Here is a 23,477-nt window from a genome sequence, read left to right as displayed (position 1 = left end):
ATTTGGGCTGTCAGTGAAAATTTAATAGACATCTAACCATAGCCCAAGAATAGACTAGACATCAGTTAGACCATTATTGAACGACTACATGTATTCGTCTAATAGACAGTGAATATGGGTCTAGGCTAAAACAAGACTGAATTTGGGCTGTCAGTGGAAATTTAATAGACGTCTAACCATAGCCCAAGAATAGACTAGACATCAGTTAGACGACTATTGAACGACTACATGTATACGTCTAATAGACAGTGAATATGGGTCTAGGCTAAAACAAGACTGAATTTGGGCCGTCAATGAAAATTTAATAGACGTCTAACCATAGACGTCTATTAAATAGACGTCTAATAGACGTCTAACCATAGCCCAAGAATAGACTAGACATCAGTTAGACGACTATTGAACGACTACATGTATACGTCTAATAGACAGTGAATATGGGTCTAGGCTAAAACAAGACTGAATTTGGGCCGTCAATGAAAATTTAATAGACGTCTAACCATAGACGTCTATTAAATAGACGTCTAATAGACGTCTAACCATAGCCCAAGAATAGACTAGACATCAGTTAGACGACTACTGAACGACTACATGTATACGTCTAATAGACAGTGAATATGGGTCTAGGCTAAAACAAGACTGAATTTGGGCCGTCAATGAAAATGTAATAGACGTCTAACCATAGACGTCTATTAAATAGACGTCTAATAGACGTCTAACCATAGCCCAAGAATAGACTAGACATCAGTTAGACGACTATTGAACGACTACATGTATACGTCTAATAGACAGTGAATATGGGTCTAGGCTAAAACAAGACTGAATTTGGGCCGTCAATGAAAATTTAATAGACGTCTAACCATAGACGTCTATTAAATAGACGTCTAATAGACGTCTAACCATAGCCCAAGAATAGACTAGACATCAGTTAGACGACTACATGTATAAAATTTAATAGACGTCTAACCATAGACGTCTATTAAATAGACGTCTAATAGACGTCTAACCATAGCCCAAGAATAGACTAGACATCAGTTAGACGACTAAATGTATAAAATTTAATAGATGTCTAACCATAGCCCAAGAATAGACTAGACATCAGTTAGACGACTACATGTATACGTCTAATAGACAGTGAATATGGGTCTAGACTAAAACAAGACTGAATTTGGGCTGTCAGTGAAAATTTAATAGACTTCTAACCATAGCCCAAGAATAGACTAGACATCAGTTAGACGACTATTGAACGACTACATGTATACGTCTAATGGACAGTGAATATGGGTCTAGACTAAAACAAGACTGAATTTGGGCTGTCAGTGAAAATTTAATAGACATCTAACCATAGCCCAAGAATAGACTAGACATCAGTTAGACCATTATTGAACGACTACATGTATTCGTCTAATAGACAGTGAATATGGGTCTAGGCTAAAACAAGACTGAATTTGGGCTGTCAGTGGAAATTTAATAGACGTCTAACCATAGCCCAAGAATAGACTAGACATCAGTTAGACGACTATTGAACGACTACATGTATACGTCTAATAGACAGTGAATATGGGTCTAGGCTAAAACAAGACTGAATTTGGGCCGTCAATGAAAATTTAATAGACGTCTATTAAATAGACGTCTAATAGACGTCTAACCATAGCCCAAGAATAGACTAGACATCAGTTAGACGACTATTGAACGACTACATGTATACGTCTAATAGACAGTGAATATGGGTCTAGGCTAAAACAAGACTGAATTTGGGCCGTCAATGAAAATTTAATAGACGTCTAACCATAGACGTCTATTAAATAGACGTCTAATAGACGTCTAACCATAGCCCAAGAATAGACTAGACATCAGTTAGACGACTATTGAACGACTACATGTATACGTCTAATAGACAGTGAATATGGGTCTAGGCTAAAACAAGACTGAATTTGGGCCGTCAATGAAAATGTAATAGACGTCTAACCATAGACGTCTATTAAATAGACGTCTAATAGACGTCTAACCATAGCCCAAGAATAGACTAGACATCAGTTAGACGACTATTGAACGACTACATGTATACGTCTAATAGACAGTGAATATGGGTCTAGACTAAAACAAGACTGAATTTGGGCTGTCAGTGAAAATTTAATAGACATCTAACCATAGCCCAAGAATAGACTAGACATCAGTTAGACCATTATTGAACGACTACATGTATTCGTCTAATAGACAGTGAATATGGGTCTAGGCTAAAACAAGACTGAATTTGGGCTGTCAGTGGAAATTTAATAGACGTCTAACCATAGCCCAAGAATAGACTAGACATCAGTTAGACGACTATTGAACGACTACATGTATACGTCTAATAGACAGTGAATATGGGTCTAGGCTAAAACAAGACTGAATTTGGGCTGTCAGTGGAAATTTAATAGACGTCTAACCATAGCCCAAGAATAGACTAGACATCAGTTAGACGACTATTGAACGACTACATGTATACGTCTAATAGACAGTGAATATGGGTCTAGGCTAAAACAAGACTGAATTTGGGCCGTCAATGAAAATTTAATAGACGTCTAACCATAGACGTCTATTAAATAGACGTCTAATAGACGTCTAACCATAGCCCAAGAATAGACTAGACATCAGTTAGACGACTACATGTATACAATTTAATAGACGTCTAACCATAGACGTCTATTAAATAGACGTCTAATAGACGTCTAGCCATAGCCCAAGAATAGACTAGACATCAGTTAGAAGACTACATGTATAAAATTTAATAGACGTCTAACCATAGACGTCTATTAAATAGACGTCTAATAGACGTCTAACCATAGCCCAAGAATAGACTAGACATCAGTTAGACGACTACATGTATACGTCTAATAGACAGTGAATATGGGTCTAGACTAAAACAAGACTGAATTTGGGCTGTCAGTGAAAATTTAATAGACTTCTAACCATAGCCCAAGAATAGACTAGACATCAGTTAGACGACTATTGAACGACTACATGTATACGTCTAATGGACAGTGAATATGGGTCTAGACTAAAACAAGACTGAATTTGGGCTGTCAGTGAAAATTTAATAGACATCTAACCATAGCCCAAGAATAGACTAGACATCAGTTAGACCATTATTGAACGACTACATGTATTCGTCTAATAGACAGTGAATATGGGTCTAGGCTAAAACAAGACTGAATTTGGGCTGTCAGTGGAAATTTAATAGACGTCTAACCATAGCCCAAGAATAGACTAGACATCAGTTAGACGACTATTGAACGACTACATGTATACGTCTAATAGACAGTGAATATGGGTCTAGGCTAAAACAAGACTGAATTTGGGCCGTCAATGAAAATTTAATAGACGTCTATTAAATAGACGTCTAATAGACGTCTAACCATAGCCCAAGAATAGACTAGACATCAGTTAGACGACTATTGAACGACTACATGTATACGTCTAATAGACAGTGAATATGGGTCTAGGCTAAAACAAGACTGAATTTGGGCCGTCAATGAAAATTTAATAGACGTCTAACCATAGACGTCTATTAAATAGACGTCTAATAGACGTCTAACCATAGCCCAAGAATAGACTAGACATCAGTTAGACGACTATTGAACGACTACATGTATACGTCTAATAGACAGTGAATATGGGTCTAGGCTAAAACAAGACTGAATTTGGGCCGTCAATGAAAATTTAATAGACGTCTAACCATAGACGTCTATTAAATAGACGTCTAATAGACGTCTAACCATAGCCCAAGAATAGACTAGACATCAGTTAGACGACTACATGTATAAAATTTAATAGACGTCTAACCATAGACGTCTATTAAATAGACGTCTAATAGACGTCTAACCATAGCCCAAGAATAGACTAGACATCAGTTAGACGACTAAATGTATAAAATTTAATAGATGTCTAACCATAGCCCAAGAATAGACTAGACATCAGTTAGACGACTACATGTATACGTCTTAATAGACAGTGAATATGGGTCTAGACTAAAACAAGACTGAATTTGGGCTGTCAGTGAAAATTTAATAGACATCTAACCATAGCCCAAGAATAGACTAGACATCAGTTAGACCATTATTGAACGACTACATGTATTCGTCTAATAGACAGTGAATATGGGTCTAGGCTAAAACAAGACTGAATTTGGGCTGTCAGTGGAAATTTAATAGACGTCTAACCATAGCCCAAGAATAGACTAGACATCAGTTAGACGACTATTGAACGACTACATGTATACGTCTAATAGACAGTGAATATGGGTCTAGGCTAAAACAAGACTGAATTTGGGCCGTCAATGAAAATTTAATAGACGTCTAACCATAGACGTCTATTAAATAGACGTCTAATAGACGTCTAACCATAGCCCAAGAATAGACTAGACATCAGTTAGACGACTACTGAACGACTACATGTATACGTCTAATAGACAGTGAATATGGGTCTAGGCTAAAACAAGACTGAATTTGGGCCGTCAATGAAAATGTAATAGACGTCTAACCATAGACGTCTATTAAATAGACGTCTAATAGACGTCTAACCATAGCCCAAGAATAGACTAGACATCAGTTAGACGACTATTGAACGACTACATGTATACGTCTAATAGACAGTGAATATGGGTCTAGGCTAAAACAAGACTGAATTTGGGCCGTCAATGAAAATTTAATAGACGTCTAACCATAGACGTCTATTAAATAGACGTCTAATAGACGTCTAACCATAGCCCAAGAATAGACTAGACATCAGTTAGACGACTACATGTATAAAATTTAATAGACGTCTAACCATAGACGTCTATTAAATAGACGTCTAATAGACGTCTAACCATAGCCCAAGAATAGACTAGACATCAGTTAGACGACTAAATGTATAAAATTTAATAGATGTCTAACCATAGCCCAAGAATAGACTAGACATCAGTTAGACGACTACATGTATACGTCTAATAGACAGTGAATATGGGTCTAGACTAAAACAAGACTGAATTTGGGCTGTCAGTGAAAATTTAATAGACTTCTAACCATAGCCCAAGAATAGACTAGACATCAGTTAGACGACTATTGAACGACTACATGTATACGTCTAATGGACAGTGAATATGGGTCTAGACTAAAACAAGACTGAATTTGGGCTGTCAGTGAAAATTTAATAGACATCTAACCATAGCCCAAGAATAGACTAGACATCAGTTAGACCATTATTGAACGACTACATGTATTCGTCTAATAGACAGTGAATATGGGTCTAGGCTAAAACAAGACTGAATTTGGGCTGTCAGTGGAAATTTAATAGACGTCTAACCATAGCCCAAGAATAGACTAGACATCAGTTAGACGACTATTGAACGACTACATGTATACGTCTAATAGACAGTGAATATGGGTCTAGGCTAAAACAAGACTGAATTTGGGCCGTCAATGAAAATTTAATAGACGTCTAACCATAGACGTCTATTAAATAGACGTCTAATAGACGTCTAACCATAGCCCAAGAATAGACTAGACATCAGTTAGACGACTATTGAACGACTACATGTATACGTCTAATAGACAGTGAATATGGGTCTAGGCTAAAACAAGACTGAATTTGGGCCGTCAATGAAAATTTAATAGACGTCTAACCATAGACGTTTATTAAATAGACGTCTAATAGACGTCTAACCATAGCCCAAGAATAGACTAGACATCAGTTAGACGACTACATGTATAAAATTTAATAGACGTCTAACCATAGACGTCTATTAAATAGACGTCTAATAGACGTCTAACCATAGCCCAAGAATAGACTAGACATCAGTTAGAAGACTACATGTATAAAATTTAATAGACGTCTAACCATAGACGTCTAATAGACGTCTAACCATAGCCCAAGAATAGACTAGACATCAGTTAGACGACTACATGTATAAAATTTAATAGACGTCTAACCATAGACGTCTATTAAATAGACGTCTAATAGACGTCTAACCATAGCCCAAGAATAGACTAGACATCAGTTAGACGACTATTGAACGACTACATGTATACGTCTAATAGACAGTGAATATGGGTCTAGGCTAAAACAAGACTGAATTTGGGCCGTCAATGAAAATTTAATAGACGTCTAACCATAGACGTCTATTAAATAGACGTCTAATAGACGTCTAACCATAGCCCAAGAATAGACTAGACATCAGTTAGACGACTATTGAACGACTACATGTATACGTCTAATAGACAGTGAATATGGGTCTAGGCTAAAACAAGACTGAATTTGGGCCGTCAATGAAAATTTAATAGACGTCTAACCATAGACGTTTATTAAATAGACGTCTAATAGACGTCTAACCATAGCCCAAGAATAGACTAGACATCAGTTAGACGACTACATGTATAAAATTTAATAGACGTCTAACCATAGACGTCTATTAAATAGACGTCTAATAGACGTCTAACCATAGCCCAAGAATAGACTAGACATCGGTTAGAAGACTACGGCCCGGTTTCGCAGACAAGGCTTAAGCCTAGTCCTAGACTAAAATGTAAATCTGAGTTGTTTCAACTGAAATAAAATTGCACTGATTGATTTTAAAATATATCAGTGCCTTTATTTTGTCTCAAGATGCACACCAGTAATGTTTTTTTCTTAGCATGTTCATAAAAATTACTTAAATGTCCTAATTGAACTATGGTCTAATCCTGGCTTAGTCTAAGCCCTGTCTGGGAAACCGGGCCTACATGTATAAAATTTAATAGACGTCTAACCATAGACGTCTAATAGACGTCTAACCATAGCCCAAGAATAGACTAGACATCAGTTAGACGACTACATGTATAAAATTTAATAGACGTCTAACCATAGACGTCTATTAAATAGACGTCTAATAGACGTCTAACCATAGCCCAAGAATAGACTAGACATCAGTTAGACGACTACATGTATAAAATTTAATAGACGTCTAACCATAGACGTCTATTAAATAGACGTCTAATAGACGTCTAACCATAGCCCAAGAATAGACTAGACATCAGTTAGACGACTATTGAACGACTACACGTATACGTCAAATAGACAGTGAATATGGGTCTAGGCTAAAACAAGACTACATGTATACGTCTAATAGACAGTGAATATGGGTCTAGACTAAAACAAGACTGAATTTGGGCTGTCAGTGAATAGACGTCTAACCATAGCCCAAGAATAGACTAGACATCAGTTAGACCATTATTGAACGACTACATGTATACGTCTAATAGACAGTGAATATGGGTCTAGACTAAAACAAGACTGAATTTGGGCTGTCAGTGAAAATTTAATAGACGTCTAACTAAAGCCCAAAAATAGACTAGAAATCAGTTAGACCATTATTGAACGACTACATGTATACGTCAAATAGACAGTGAATATGGGTCTAGACTAAAACAAGACTGAATTTGGGCAGTCAGTGAAAATTTAATAGACATCTAACCATAGCCCAAGAATAGACTAGACATCAGTTAGACGACTATTGAACGACTACATGTATACGTCTAATAGACAGTGAATATGGGTCTAGACTAAAACAAGACTGAATTTGAACTAACCATAGACGTCTATTAATAGACAGTGAATATGGGTCTAGACTAAAACAAGACTGAATTTGAACTAACCATAGACGTCTATTAAATAGATGTCTAATAGACGTCTAACCATAGCCCAAGAATAGACTAGACATCAGTTAGACGACTACATGTATACGTCTAATAGACAGTGAATATGGGTCTAGACTAAAACAAGACTGAATTTGGGCTGTCAGTGAAAATTTAATAGACTTCTAACCATAGCCCAAGAATAGACTAGACATCAGTTAGACGACTATTGAACGACTACATGTATACGTCTAATAGACAGTGAATATGGGTCTAGACTAAAACAAGACTGAATTTGGGCCGTCAATGAAAATTTAATAGACGTCTAACCATAGACGTCTATTAAATAGACGTCTAATAGACATCTAACCATAGCCCAAGAATAGACTAGACATCAGTTAGACGACTATATGTATAAAATTTAATAGACGTCTAACCATAGACGTCTATTAAATAGACGTCTAATAGACGTCTAACCATAGCCCAAGAATAGACTAGACATCAGTTAGACGACTACATGTATAAAATTTAATAGACGTCTAACCATAGCCCAAGAATAGACTAGACATCAGTTAGACGACTATTGAACGACTACATGTATACGTCTAATAGACAGTGAATATGGGTCTAGACTAAAACAAGACTGAATTTGGGCTGTCAGTGAAAATTTAATAGACGTCTAACTAAAGCCCAAAAATAGACTAGAAATCAGTTAGACCATTATTGAACGACTACATGTATACGTCAAATAGACAGTGAATATGGGTCTAGACTAAAACAAGACTGAATTTGGGCTGTCAGTGAAAATTTAATAGACATCTAATCATAGCCCAAGAATAGACTAGACATCAGTTAGACGACTATTGAACGACTACATGTATACGTCTAATAGACAGTGAATATGGGTCTAGACTAAAACAAGACTGAATTTGGGCTGACAGTGAAAATTTAATAGACGTCTAACCATAGCCCAAGAATAGACTAGACATCAGTTAGACGACTATTGAACGACTACATGTATACGTCTAATAGACAGTGAATATGGGTCTAGACTAAAACAAGACTGAATTTGGGCTGTCAGTGAAAATTGAATAGACGTCTAACCATAGCCCAAGAATAGACTAGACATCAGTTAGACGACTATTGAACGACTACATGTATACGTCTAATAGACAGTGAATATGGGTCTAGACTAAAACAAGACTGAATTTGGGCTGACAGTGAAAATTTAATAGACGTCTAACCATAGCCCAAGAATAGACTAGACATCAGTTAGACGACTACATGTATACGTCTTAATAGACAGTGAATATGGGTCTAGACTAAAACAAGACTGAATTTGGGCTGTCAGTGAAAATTTAATAGACATCTAACCATAGCCCAAGAATAGACTAGACATCAGTTAGACCATTATTGAACGACTACATGTATTCGTCTAATAGACAGTGAATATGGGTCTAGGCTAAAACAAGACTGAATTTGGGCTGTCAGTGGAAATTTAATAGACGTCTAACCATAGCCCAAGAATAGACTAGACATCAGTTAGACGACTATTGAACGACTACATGTATACGTCTAATAGACAGTGAATATGGGTCTAGGCTAAAACAAGACTGAATTTGGGCCGTCAATGAAAATTTAATAGACGTCTAACCATAGACGTCTATTAAATAGACGTCTAATAGACGTCTAACCATAGCCCAAGAATAGACTAGACATCAGTTAGACGACTACTGAACGACTACATGTATACGTCTAATAGACAGTGAATATGGGTCTAGGCTAAAACAAGACTGAATTTGGGCCGTCAATGAAAATGTAATAGACGTCTAACCATAGACGTCTATTAAATAGACGTCTAATAGACGTCTAACCATAGCCCAAGAATAGACTAGACATCAGTTAGACGACTATTGAACGACTACATGTATACGTCTAATAGACAGTGAATATGGGTCTAGGCTAAAACAAGACTGAATTTGGGCCGTCAATGAAAATTTAATAGACGTCTAACCATAGACGTCTATTAAATAGACGTCTAATAGACGTCTAACCATAGCCCAAGAATAGACTAGACATCAGTTAGACGACTACATGTATAAAATTTAATAGACGTCTAACCATAGACGTCTATTAAATAGACGTCTAATAGACGTCTAACCATAGCCCAAGAATAGACTAGACATCAGTTAGACGACTAAATGTATAAAATTTAATAGATGTCTAACCATAGCCCAAGAATAGACTAGACATCAGTTAGACGACTACATGTATACGTCTAATAGACAGTGAATATGGGTCTAGACTAAAACAAGACTGAATTTGGGCTGTCAGTGAAAATTTAATAGACTTCTAACCATAGCCCAAGAATAGACTAGACATCAGTTAGACGACTATTGAACGACTACATGTATACGTCTAATGGACAGTGAATATGGGTCTAGACTAAAACAAGACTGAATTTGGGCTGTCAGTGAAAATTTAATAGACATCTAACCATAGCCCAAGAATAGACTAGACATCAGTTAGACCATTATTGAACGACTACATGTATTCGTCTAATAGACAGTGAATATGGGTCTAGGCTAAAACAAGACTGAATTTGGGCTGTCAGTGGAAATTTAATAGACGTCTAACCATAGCCCAAGAATAGACTAGACATCAGTTAGACGACTATTGAACGACTACATGTATACGTCTAATAGACAGTGAATATGGGTCTAGGCTAAAACAAGACTGAATTTGGGCCGTCAATGAAAATTTAATAGACGTCTAACCATAGACGTCTATTAAATAGACGTCTAATAGACGTCTAACCATAGCCCAAGAATAGACTAGACATCAGTTAGACGACTATTGAACGACTACATGTATACGTCTAATAGACAGTGAATATGGGTCTAGGCTAAAACAAGACTGAATTTGGGCCGTCAATGAAAATTTAATAGACGTCTAACCATAGACGTTTATTAAATAGACGTCTAATAGACGTCTAACCATAGCCCAAGAATAGACTAGACATCAGTTAGACGACTACATGTATAAAATTTAATAGACGTCTAACCATAGACGTCTATTAAATAGACGTCTAATAGACGTCTAACCATAGCCCAAGAATAGACTAGACATCAGTTAGAAGACTACATGTATAAAATTTAATAGACGTCTAACCATAGACGTCTAATAGACGTCTAACCATAGCCCAAGAATAGACTAGACATCAGTTAGACGACTACATGTATAAAATTTAATAGACGTCTAACCATAGACGTCTATTAAATAGACGTCTAATAGACGTCTAACCATAGCCCAAGAATAGACTAGACATCAGTTAGACGACTATTGAACGACTACATGTATACGTCTAATAGACAGTGAATATGGGTCTAGGCTAAAACAAGACTGAATTTGGGCCGTCAATGAAAATTTAATAGACGTCTAACCATAGACGTCTATTAAATAGACGTCTAATAGACGTCTAACCATAGCCCAAGAATAGACTAGACATCAGTTAGACGACTATTGAACGACTACATGTATACGTCTAATAGACAGTGAATATGGGTCTAGGCTAAAACAAGACTGAATTTGGGCCGTCAATGAAAATTTAATAGACGTCTAACCATAGACGTTTATTAAATAGACGTCTAATAGACGTCTAACCATAGCCCAAGAATAGACTAGACATCAGTTAGACGACTACATGTATAAAATTTAATAGACGTCTAACCATAGACGTCTATTAAATAGACGTCTAATAGACGTCTAACCATAGCCCAAGAATAGACTAGACATCGGTTAGAAGACTACGGCCCGGTTTCGCAGACAAGGCTTAAGCCTAGTCCTAGACTAAAATGTAAATCTGAGTTGTTTCAACTGAAATAAAATTGCACTGATTGATTTTAAAATATATCAGTGCCTTTATTTTGTCTCAAGATGCACACCAGTAATGTTTTTTTCTTAGCATGTTCATAAAAATTACTTAAATGTCCTAATTGAACTATGGTCTAATCCTGGCTTAGTCTAAGCCCTGTCTGGGAAACCGGGCCTACATGTATAAAATTTAATAGACGTCTAACCATAGACGTCTAATAGACGTCTAACCATAGCCCAAGAATAGACTAGACATCAGTTAGACGACTACATGTATAAAATTTAATAGACGTCTAACCATAGACGTCTATTAAATAGACGTCTAATAGACGTCTAACCATAGCCCAAGAATAGACTAGACATCAGTTAGACGACTACATGTATAAAATTTAATAGACGTCTAACCATAGACGTCTATTAAATAGACGTCTAATAGACGTCTAACCATAGCCCAAGAATAGACTAGACATCAGTTAGACGACTATTGAACGACTACACGTATACGTCAAATAGACAGTGAATATGGGTCTAGGCTAAAACAAGACTACATGTATACGTCTAATAGACAGTGAATATGGGTCTAGACTAAAACAAGACTGAATTTGGGCTGTCAGTGAATAGACGTCTAACCATAGCCCAAGAATAGACTAGACATCAGTTAGACCATTATTGAACGACTACATGTATACGTCTAATAGACAGTGAATATGGGTCTAGACTAAAACAAGACTGAATTTGGGCTGTCAGTGAAAATTTAATAGACGTCTAACTAAAGCCCAAAAATAGACTAGAAATCAGTTAGACCATTATTGAACGACTACATGTATACGTCAAATAGACAGTGAATATGGGTCTAGACTAAAACAAGACTGAATTTGGGCAGTCAGTGAAAATTTAATAGACATCTAACCATAGCCCAAGAATAGACTAGACATCAGTTAGACGACTATTGAACGACTACATGTATACGTCTAATAGACAGTGAATATGGGTCTAGACTAAAACAAGACTGAATTTGAACTAACCATAGACGTCTATTAATAGACAGTGAATATGGGTCTAGACTAAAACAAGACTGAATTTGAACTAACCATAGACGTCTATTAAATAGATGTCTAATAGACGTCTAACCATAGCCCAAGAATAGACTAGACATCAGTTAGACGACTACATGTATACGTCTAATAGACAGTGAATATGGGTCTAGACTAAAACAAGACTGAATTTGGGCTGTCAGTGAAAATTTAATAGACTTCTAACCATAGCCCAAGAATAGACTAGACATCAGTTAGACGACTATTGAACGACTACATGTATACGTCTAATAGACAGTGAATATGGGTCTAGACTAAAACAAGACTGAATTTGGGCCGTCAATGAAAATTTAATAGACGTCTAACCATAGACGTCTATTAAATAGACGTCTAATAGACATCTAACCATAGCCCAAGAATAGACTAGACATCAGTTAGACGACTATATGTATAAAATTTAATAGACGTCTAACCATAGACGTCTATTAAATAGACGTCTAATAGACGTCTAACCATAGCCCAAGAATAGACTAGACATCAGTTAGACGACTACATGTATAAAATTTAATAGACGTCTAACCATAGCCCAAGAATAGACTAGACATCAGTTAGACGACTATTGAACGACTACATGTATACGTCTAATAGACAGTGAATATGGGTCTAGACTAAAACAAGACTGAATTTGGGCTGTCAGTGAAAATTTAATAGACGTCTAACTAAAGCCCAAAAATAGACTAGAAATCAGTTAGACCATTATTGAACGACTACATGTATACGTCAAATAGACAGTGAATATGGGTCTAGACTAAAACAAGACTGAATTTGGGCTGTCAGTGAAAATTTAATAGACATCTAATCATAGCCCAAGAATAGACTAGACATCAGTTAGACGACTATTGAACGACTACATGTATACGTCTAATAGACAGTGAATATGGGTCTAGACTAAAACAAGACTGAATTTGGGCTGACAGTGAAAATTTAATAGACGTCTAACCATAGCCCAAGAATAGACTAGACATCAGTTAGACGACTATTGAACGACTACATGTATACGTCTAATAGACAGTGAATATGGGTCTAGACTAAAACAAGACTGAATTTGGGCTGTCAGTGAAAATTGAATAGACGTCTAACCATAGCCCAAGAATAGACTAGACATCAGTTAGACGACTATTGAACGACTACATGTATACGTCTAATAGACAGTGAATATGGGTCTAGACTAAAACAAGACTGAATTTGGGCTGACAGTGAAAATTTAATAGACGTCTAACCATAGCCCAAGAATAGACTAGACATCAGTTAGACGACTATTGAACGACTACATGTATACGTCTAATAGACAGTGAATATGGGTCTAGACTAAAACAAGACTGAATTTGGGCTGACAGTGAAAATTGAATAGACGTCTAACCATAGCCCAAGAATAGACTAGACATCAGTTAGACCATTATTGAACGACTACATGTATACGTCTAATAGAAACAAGAAAACATAATTTCCGTGATAAAATGAAAACCTGAAATATTTTATGGCATACTTCAATAAATAAAGAAGATTCAATATACAAAAATATTTTTTGGATTATAATTTTAAATAAATTAGTGTTATAGCTCATATTTTCAGATTTTCATAGTATAAGTATGAATTTCAGTACTTTTACCATTAAGTGACATATCAACCGTTTGGTAGAGGTCAATATTTAAAAAATTATAGGATTTATAGGAAAAAAAAAACATTGAGTGTGGTTATTGGTGACATAAAGAGATAAAAAATGCAAACAAAATTTTTTTTCCATTGCCTTTTTCTTGGTGGGGCAGTTAAAGGGTTAAACAACTTTGAAATTTAACACAACTTAAACATTCAAATCTAATGTCATTAATTGTTTTCTGTCATCAAGAAGTAAACAAAGAAAGAAAGAACTGCAAAACATTGAACTTAACCAATCATTCAATGTAGATATAGAATTATGTTTCAAGCCTGACAGAGTCCTCATCATTACTGCTGTATTTACAGTACTGGGGGGATGGGTATCACAGAGGCGGGACGTCCTGTCAATAGCACTCAGAAATTCAGAGAGTGCTTTATTGATTACTTTGCTTGATTGAAAACAGGACAGGTTTACTGCATGGTCTTTGTACATGAGTATGACAATGAATAAGTCACATTCATCACTATAGAAGAAAAAGCAGAGCGAAAATAAGTGTATTCGGAAATTTCTCCAGACAATATTTTGCAATTTCACAATAAAACTGAGGTAAGATTTCAAACCACATTTAGATGTTTTATCTGTGTTTTATTTATACTACTAGTCAAATGTTTTTGAACGGTACATTAATGACTCTTAAAGTCTCTTCTGCTCACCAAGCCTGCATTTATTTGATCCAAAGTGCAGCAAAAACAGTAAAAATGTGAAATATTTTTACTATTTAAAGTAACTGTTTTCTATTTGAATATATTTTAAAATGCAATTTATTCCTGTGATTTCAAAGCTGAATTTTTAGCATCATTACTCAGAAATCATTCAAATATTCTGATCTGCTGATTAAAAAACATTTATTATTATTATTATGTTGAAAACAGCGGTGTGTAATTTTTTCAGGTTTCTTTGATGAATGTAAAGATCCAAAGATCAGCAATTATCTAAAATAGAAATCTTTTGTAACATTATAAATGTCTTTATCATCACTTCTGATCAATTAAAAGCATCCTTGCTAAATAAAACGATTAATTTCTATCATTTCCCAAAATACTGACTCCAAGCTTTTGAATGGTGTAGTGTATAATGTTACAAAAGCTTTTCATTTCAGGATCTTTGGATCTTTCTATTCATCAAAGAATCCTGAAAAAAATTTACTCAACTATTTTAAATATTGATAATAATAATAATAATAATAATAATAATAATAATAATAATAATGTTTCTCAAACAGCAAATCAGCATATTAGAATGATTCTAAAGGATTATGTGACACTGAAGACTGTAGTAATGTTGCTGAAAATTGTGCTTTGATTACAGGAATATATTACATTTTAAAATATATTCAAATAGAAAACAGTTTTTTTAAATAGTAAAAAAAAAATTCAAAAATGTTACTGTTTTTGCTGTACTTTGGATCAAATAAATGCAGGCTTGAAAAAAAAACATTAAAAATCTTACTGTTCAAAAACTTTTGACTGGTAGTGTATATAAACTATAAAAATATATAAGCAATAAATAAATGTCTTTTCAACAAACATCTGCCATTTCAAGTCTAAAAATTTTAAAAACTCCCTGTTGAGTTTAGACAAGTGGATCAGCGTCAGATGCAACATGTGCAAGTAATGATCCCAGACATCTCCATCTGCAGAATAACCTCAACAACTCCACTGGGATTCTTTCTTTAAATTGAGCATTAGGCTAATCCTGTGCGTCCATTAGACGATTATTACACTAGCCAGTATAAAAGCAGTTTCAGGTTGACAGCTCTGCTGAGCTGCACAGTATGTAGTGCTTTCAAGGCAAATTGCAGCAGAGTCAACTCACAGCGCATACTGTAGATCACCGCTGACGCCTTTTAATTAAGATTAAAAAGATCCCTATACTGCAACAGATGCATCTTTGGATTTCAGACCTCAGACTGATCAGAAAGAGACAATGGTGGAGATTCAGTGTTTGTTTTCGGGCATGATTGATGAAGTGAATCCAATGAGCTAAACAGGGACAGAGCTGTCAAAACAGAAGCTCTGATCAATAAAAACAGCTCTTGGACTGTGCCGCCCTCATTAGGTGCTCATTGGCTTCTTGGATACACTTGGAAAACTGTCAGAATGAAACAGCTTTGGGTATTCACTTCACAGCATGTTTTTTTGCGATCACTCAAGTGAAAACATGTTGCAAGTTAGTCCTAAACTCTCCTTATTTCCTATTACTATGAATCTATGTTAAAAGCTAAAGATTTTATTTCTCAGTTGTCAGTTTTGTGATGCATCTCTGAGGAAAAAAAATATGGGGAAAGTGATGGGCAGCTTCACCCTGAGGCCAGACCTTCAGTAAATTATCTTGATTTATGTTGATTGGATTAAAACGTAAGTATGCTTCGTAGCGTCTGGGCCGTGCAGCTACTGACCCAGCTGGATTTATGACTCTACTCTTCCAGGTCGAAATTCTGGACTCAAAAACCAAAGAACAGCTCTGTTTTCTTGACAAGGTAAGCAGGTTTTACCTTTAATAATCAAAGACAGTGACTGCTGCACTCAGCCAAAACTTAATGGTAAATTATTTAATTTTGTTTTTAATGCAGGTTGAACCCCACTCAAGCGTAGGTGACATTAAGAGTTTGTTTCATAAGTCATGTAAGTTTTACCGCACAGATTTTACCTAGTCAAATATGAAATCTTGGTTACATTTTTTCCCTACTGTGCGTCAGGGTGCTGGTTTTATTCACCAAATTAACAAGCACATATTAAATAGGCCTGCTGATCTTTAAATTGTTGTCTAATTTTACTTCTATAGAGTGTTTTCAGGACACATCATCAGTCAGCCATATTGGCGGTAGTGAATGTAAACAATGCCACTAAACTGAACGAAACTCATATATTTAGCTGATTATTGCTGCTGAAAATGGTCAATAATTGCCATGTTTTGGGCTGTACTAATCGGTCAGACTGGGAAAAAACATTTGGCGTACTATAGACTGCCAAAAGTTATAATAAATCAAGAAGAAGAGTGCAAAAAAACAGTTTTTCTAGGATTTCCAGGGCAATAATCTTGACAACATTTGTGTTTGTTCTTATCATTTCCAGTTAGGTAACGTTAGGTGAAATATTAGACTCGTATGTATCTTTAACACCTAGTAGTTTGTCAAAATATTGCGCCCTTTATTGCTTACTAAGTCCTCTTCTATATGATTTAGGAGCTTCTACACGTTTTCTCCCGTGGTTTAGACAGCAATACTAACAACAATACTAACTACAGTAAGTTATTTTCAGTGAAATCGATACCTGAGACACATGATGGCGCCAGTCGCGTTTTCGCGGTGTGAGGAGATAAGAAGCCTGAAAGAAGCGCTGGTGTAATGAACGTAACTGGTTTTAGCATTTCTATTGGCTGAAAGGATTTTTGAGGGGAGTCTATTCGGTACCTGATTGGTTGATTTTCACCTGGACGAGCTGTGATAAACTCGTTGCTATGGCGTAACACAGATCATACAAGGAAATCTCTGACTGGACTGCTGATTCCCGCGATTGACCAATCACAATCAAGTATTCTAGAGCGCGCGCGTAATAATGAATGAAATTATATTATACAACAGCATTAATTAAACACAATGTTTAACATTTGTAAATGTTGCTTGTTTAGTATGTTGTGTCTATATTATTCTTGAAATTAGCGTGTAATGTTTGTATGATTTTGTCCTTCTCATTGTCAGATCCCAAATGGTACCCAGCTAGACAAGCCCTGAGGCTAGACCCCAGTGAGTATGAGAAACTCATTACATACAGTTGAAGTCAAAAGTTTAGGTTACATACTCCTTGCAGAATGTGCAAAATGTCAATTGTTTTAGCAAAATAAGAGGGATCATACAAAATGCATGTTATTTTTTATTTAGTACTTACCTAAATAAGATATTTAAACATAAATGACGTTTACATATAGTCCACAAGAGAAAATAATTGTTGAATTTATAAAAATGACCCTGTTCAAAAATGTTCGTACACTTGATTCTAAATATTGTTTTGTTACCCGAATGATCCACAGCTGTTTTTTGTTTGTTTGTTTGTTTGTTTGTTTAGTGATAGTTGTTAATGAGTCCCTTGTTTGTCCTGAACAGTTAAACTGCCAGCTGTTCTTCAGAAAAGTCCTTCAGCTTCATCAAATTTTTTTAAGCATTTTTGCGTATTTGAACCCTTTCCAGCAATGACTGTATGATTCTGAGATCCATCTCTTCACACTGAGAACAACTGAGGGACTCATATGCAACTATTACAGAAGGTTCAATCGTTCACTGATACTTCAGAAGGAAACACAATGCATTAAGCAATGCATTTCACCGGGGGGTGAAAACTTTTTATTTAAATATCAGTAAATTTACTTTATTTTGTCTTCTGGGAAACATGTAAGTATCTTCTGTAGCTTCTGATGGGTAGTACTAAATAAAAAGAAAATAAGATGTTTGGGCAAAATAAGAAAAATTTACACATCTTCATTCTATTCAAAAGTTTACACCCCTGGCTCTTAATGCATTGTTTTTTTTTGGAGCATCAGTGAGCATATGAACCTTCTGTAATAGTTGCATATGTGTCCCTCAGTTGTCCTCAGTGTAAAAAGATGGATCTCAAAATCATACAGTCACTGTTGGAAAGGATTTAAATACACAAAAATGCTGAAAAACCAAAGAATCTGTGGGACCTGAAGGATTTTTCTGAAGAACAGCGGGCAGTTTAACTGTTCAGGACAAACAAGGGACTCATGAAAAACTATCACTAAACAAAAACAAAAAAACAGCTGTGGATCATTCAGGTAACAACATAGTATTATGAATCAAGCGTATGTAAACTTTTGAACAGCGTCATTTTTATAAATTACAACTCCCACAAATACAACTACCTCTTTTTCTTGTGGACTATGTAAACATCTTTTATGTTAAATATCTTATTATGGTCCCTCTTATTTCTGTAAAATAATTAACATTTTGCAGATTGTGCAAGGTGTATGTAAACTTTTGACCTCTTTTGAACTGTATACATTTTGTTTAATCAGAATGTCATAACTGGACCTTGAACACTTCTAACTTCCCTCTGGTGATGTATCCAGGACTTTTCCAATCACCTAGTCCGCTTAAACCCCGTCTTTTCAAGCTTGTGTTGACCTTCTTCTACTTTTGAGTGCAACACCCACATCTCAATATCCAACCAAATACCCATCCTTTTTTCATTTTTAAAATCTGTTACACTCGGACATCACTATAGAAAAAAAATACTTCCATTTCTTTGTGACAGTTTCAGTGTCACAGCTAAAATCAGTCCTGTTGCTTTTCCTTAGGTCTGTTTCTTTAGAAACAACCAAGAAAATATATATAGATTTGTTTATTCCTTGGCATTAAAAAAAAACTTTCATCTACTCCATTTCTACCAGTTGCTAAACCTACACACTGAATTGAGGGATATTATTCATCTACTCTGCTTTTAAAATCTAACCAGATGAAGACATGGTAGACAGGATGTTACACAAACGTTGTGGATGTTCTCAGATGTGCCTTGATGTCTTCCTACCTCTAGCGCTATTGAAGGCAGCATTTTTCAGGTTTCAGAAAGCAAGATAAGTGCTATCTGCCGATAGCTGCTTTGATGCAGCAAGCCCAAAACCTACACTTACCTAAAACTTTAACACTAGCTGTAACAAATCTAGTTTTGCGTTTATAGAAGGAAAAGCACTGCGAGATGATGATGTGCTACAGAACCTGCCTGTTGGGACCTCAGCGACCTTGTATTTCAGAGACCTTGGTCCACAACTGGGATGGACGATGGTAAGAGTGATTTGCAAAATGTATTTCTGACTCAAACCTACAATCTTTCAAAACATCAATGATTTGCAGGTTTTTCTGGTGGAGTATATGGGTCCCCTTCTGATATATCTTCTCTTCTATATCCGCGTCCCTTACATCTATAACCACAAATACACCTTCACCTCCAGCTCTCATCAGGTGGTCAAGTACGTTCTTCTAAAAAATTACCTTTTGTTTTCCACATAAGAAATATGGATTTCGAATGTCTTGAGAGTCAATAAAGCGATTTTTATTTTCTCCTCAGTTTGGCTTGTGCTTGTCACTCCTTCCACTATATCAAGAGGTTATTTGAAACAATCTTTGTGCATCGGTTTTCTAATGGCACAATGCCTCTCAGAGCCATTGTAAAGGTGAGTTTTTGGTCACACTTGTCTGGTTTGCTATTGTGTCAAATGAAAATTAGTCTGAGAAGTAATTTGTCTATGTCAGAAAGGTATTATACAGTTCAGCTATTTTCTGAGCAATTTGGCAAACTCAACAATACTCGAAAAAAAAGTGTTGAATCCTCAAAGCTGAAGAAAATTCTCTGAATTCACAGAATTGTTCATATTATTGGGGTTTTGCAGCTTGGTTAGCGTACTACATTAACCATCCTCTCTACACACCACCATGTGAGTACCGGCATAGACATATCTATTTAGTAATCACTTCAGTTTGATACACTAAGCTTGTTTTTATGTTTTACAGCATATGGAGAGACACAGGTCAACTATGCACTAATTATCTTTGTGGTATGTGATGTTAACCTATGTGGAATGTTATTTAAATCTAGAAACGTGTACAAAAATGTGGTACCACTTTAAAAACCTAATATAATCTAATATGTTTAGACCTCATTGTGTATTAAAGATAAATTAACAAATATAATGTATATTGTTTGTATTGCAGTTATGCGAGGCAGGTAATTTTTCTATCCACTGGTCACTGAACAGTTTGAAATGTGAAGGTGGGTGTATTATGTCACATTTCTATGGGATTACAAATCAGATATTTGTGTATGACACAATTTTTTGTTGTTTGAAGGTACAAAATATCGGAGGTTCCCAAATCCATCTAAAAACCCTTTTACGTGGCTCTTTTTCTTTGTTTCATGTCCCAACTACACATATGAGGTAACAGCACTATTGTTATAATCAAATATATTACACATTCTGCTTCCGCCACTGAATAAAAAATGTAAAAAAGTAATAGCGATTTTTTTTTATCTCTTTGCAAGGGTTACAATTCAGACTTTTTTTTCCTCAGAATTGTGAAATTTAAGAAAAAAATTTGTTTAAAAAGTCAAATTTTGAGGGGAGTTTATCTTACAATTCCGACTCACCATTGCGTGTTATAAAAGTCAGAATTATGAAAAATAAATGTGACATTCTGAGAAATAAAGTCACACTTCAGAGAAATAAGCCAAAATTGTAAGTTTAAATCGGAACTCTGACCTTTTTTTTCTCAAAATTACGACTTAATTTCTCTGATTTGCGAGTTTATATTTTGCAATTTTGACTTTATAACACGCATTTGCAAGTTTACATCAGGCAATTCTGAGAAAAAAACGTCAGAATTGAGTTTCTCAGAATTGCAAGTTTATATCACACAATTCCGAGGAAAAAAAGTCAGAACTGAGAGTTGTAAACTAGCAACTGTGAGAAAAAAATCAGAATTTTAAGTTTATATCATGCTATTGTTATTTAATTTCTCAGAATTGCTAGTTTATATTTCACAATTCCAACTTGACTCACAATTGCGTGTTATAAAATCAGAATTACAAGAAAAAGCAATTCTGAGAAATAAACTCGCAATTCTGAGAAAAAAAAATCAGAATTTTGAGTTTATATTGCAATTCTGACTTTATTTCTCAAAATTGTGAGTTTATATGACGCTATTGTTACATAACTATTTAACATCGCTATTTACTTTTTCAGAATTTTAAGTTTTTCTCTTACAATTCTGAGAAAAGAATTTTGAGTTTATATTGCAATTCTGACTTTATTTCACAAAAATGTGAGTTTATATCACACATTTCTGAGAAAAAGTCAGTTTTTATCAGGCTATTATTATTCAATTTCTCCAAATTGCATGTTTGTAGCTCAGTTTTGACTTAATAACTTGCAATTGTGAGTTTATATCATGCAATTTTGAGGGAAAAAAGTCAGAATTGTGAGTTTATATCATGCTGTTGTTATTTAATAGTTATATTTTAATAGTTTGTCAATTCTGCCTTTATAACTTGCAATTGTGAGTTTATATCTTACAATTCTGAATTTATATAGCAATTCTGACTTTATTTCTCAAAAATGCGTTTTTAAAAGTCAGAATTGTTAATTTATGTCATGCTGTTATTTATTTTCTCCTAATTGTGTTTATAGCTCACATTTTTGACTTTATAACTGAATGAGTTTATGTAACGCTATTGTTACGTAATTTTTCAGAATTTTAGGTTGATCTGAATTCTGCCTTTATAATTGCAAGTTTAAATCTTACAATTCTGAGAAGTCAGAAGTATTAGATGTAAATTTGCAATTGTGAGAAAAAAAAAAGTCACAATTCCTTTTTTTTTTATTCGGTGCCATCACCTCTTTTCTTAAATGTTTTTATTAGGTGGGTGCTTGGGTGGGCCTGTCCATCATGACCCAGTGTGTCCCAGGTGAGCAACTGCCATTAAACGTTGTAATTTTGATATATTTAATATACAGAGCTATTAAATAAATAAATATATATTATTATTATTTTTTTATAATTAAAATGTAATATGTTTTTTGTTTTGTTTTTTGCAGTGGCTCTCTTCACATTTGTCGGTTTCCTTCAAAAGACCATCTGGGCCAAAGGAAAACACAAAACTTACACCCGGGAGTTTAAGGACTACCCAAACCTGCGCATGCCAATCCTCCCTTTCATCCTTTGACATTCATGTAAAGCAATTTCAGGTCAAAATCCAGAGACATTATGATTTGGGCTGAGAGAACTAGGACTCATCTGAATAGCTGCATGTAAATGAAGCTGATTTATGACACCCTCTGGGAAGGATTATGAAGTTAAATCCGCTTTCAACAATATCTGACGGTTATCATGCAAGAAGATGTTGAACATTGTTATATTTACAATGGTATGCTACTTGGGAATTTAAATAAGCAGATTTGTCGGAATTTGTGTTGACACAACATATTTTTGTGGGTTAAATCTTTTCCACAAAAATCCATGTGCAAAACACAGGCCTCTACCTCTGTAAACCAACTACTTCAGCATGAAATAAAAGGGTTTTTCTTAAAGCTACATTAATTAGCTACAATATTTATATAAAAATACTGAACTTTTGGGGTCAAATAAAAATACTTTGTTTTACCTTAAATCTAATTTACTGGTATAAACGGTTATAAAACAATCGTTATAAATTATTT

At 35.1% G+C, this 23,477-nt stretch overlaps 1 protein-coding gene across 1 annotated transcript; it reads left to right on the top strand.

The window, feature by feature from the left end:
* The first annotated feature begins 14,567 nt into the window (after nt 1–14,567).
* On the top strand, nt 14,568–23,388 carry tecrl2a (trans-2,3-enoyl-CoA reductase-like 2a). Its single transcript, XM_073830588.1, has 14 exons — nt 14,568–14,571; nt 14,767–14,798; nt 16,681–16,731; nt 16,825–16,876; nt 17,953–17,997; nt 19,946–20,049; nt 20,119–20,234; nt 20,333–20,438; nt 20,627–20,699; nt 20,776–20,819; nt 20,977–21,034; nt 21,112–21,200; nt 22,681–22,726; nt 22,857–23,388. Exons 1-14 carry the CDS (start codon nt 14,568–14,570, stop codon nt 22,982–22,984), a joined length of 948 nt encoding a protein of 315 aa, XP_073686689.1. The 3' UTR covers nt 22,985–23,388.
* Nucleotides 23,389–23,477: the final 89 nt, after the last annotated feature.

This window comes from Garra rufa, chromosome 24 (genome assembly GCF_049309525.1).
Source record: "Garra rufa chromosome 24, GarRuf1.0, whole genome shotgun sequence".
Classification (NCBI taxonomy): Eukaryota; Metazoa; Chordata; class Actinopteri; order Cypriniformes; family Cyprinidae; genus Garra; species Garra rufa.
Note: the sequence above shows the minus strand (reverse complement) of the source record. Positions and strands in the feature narration are given on the sequence as shown.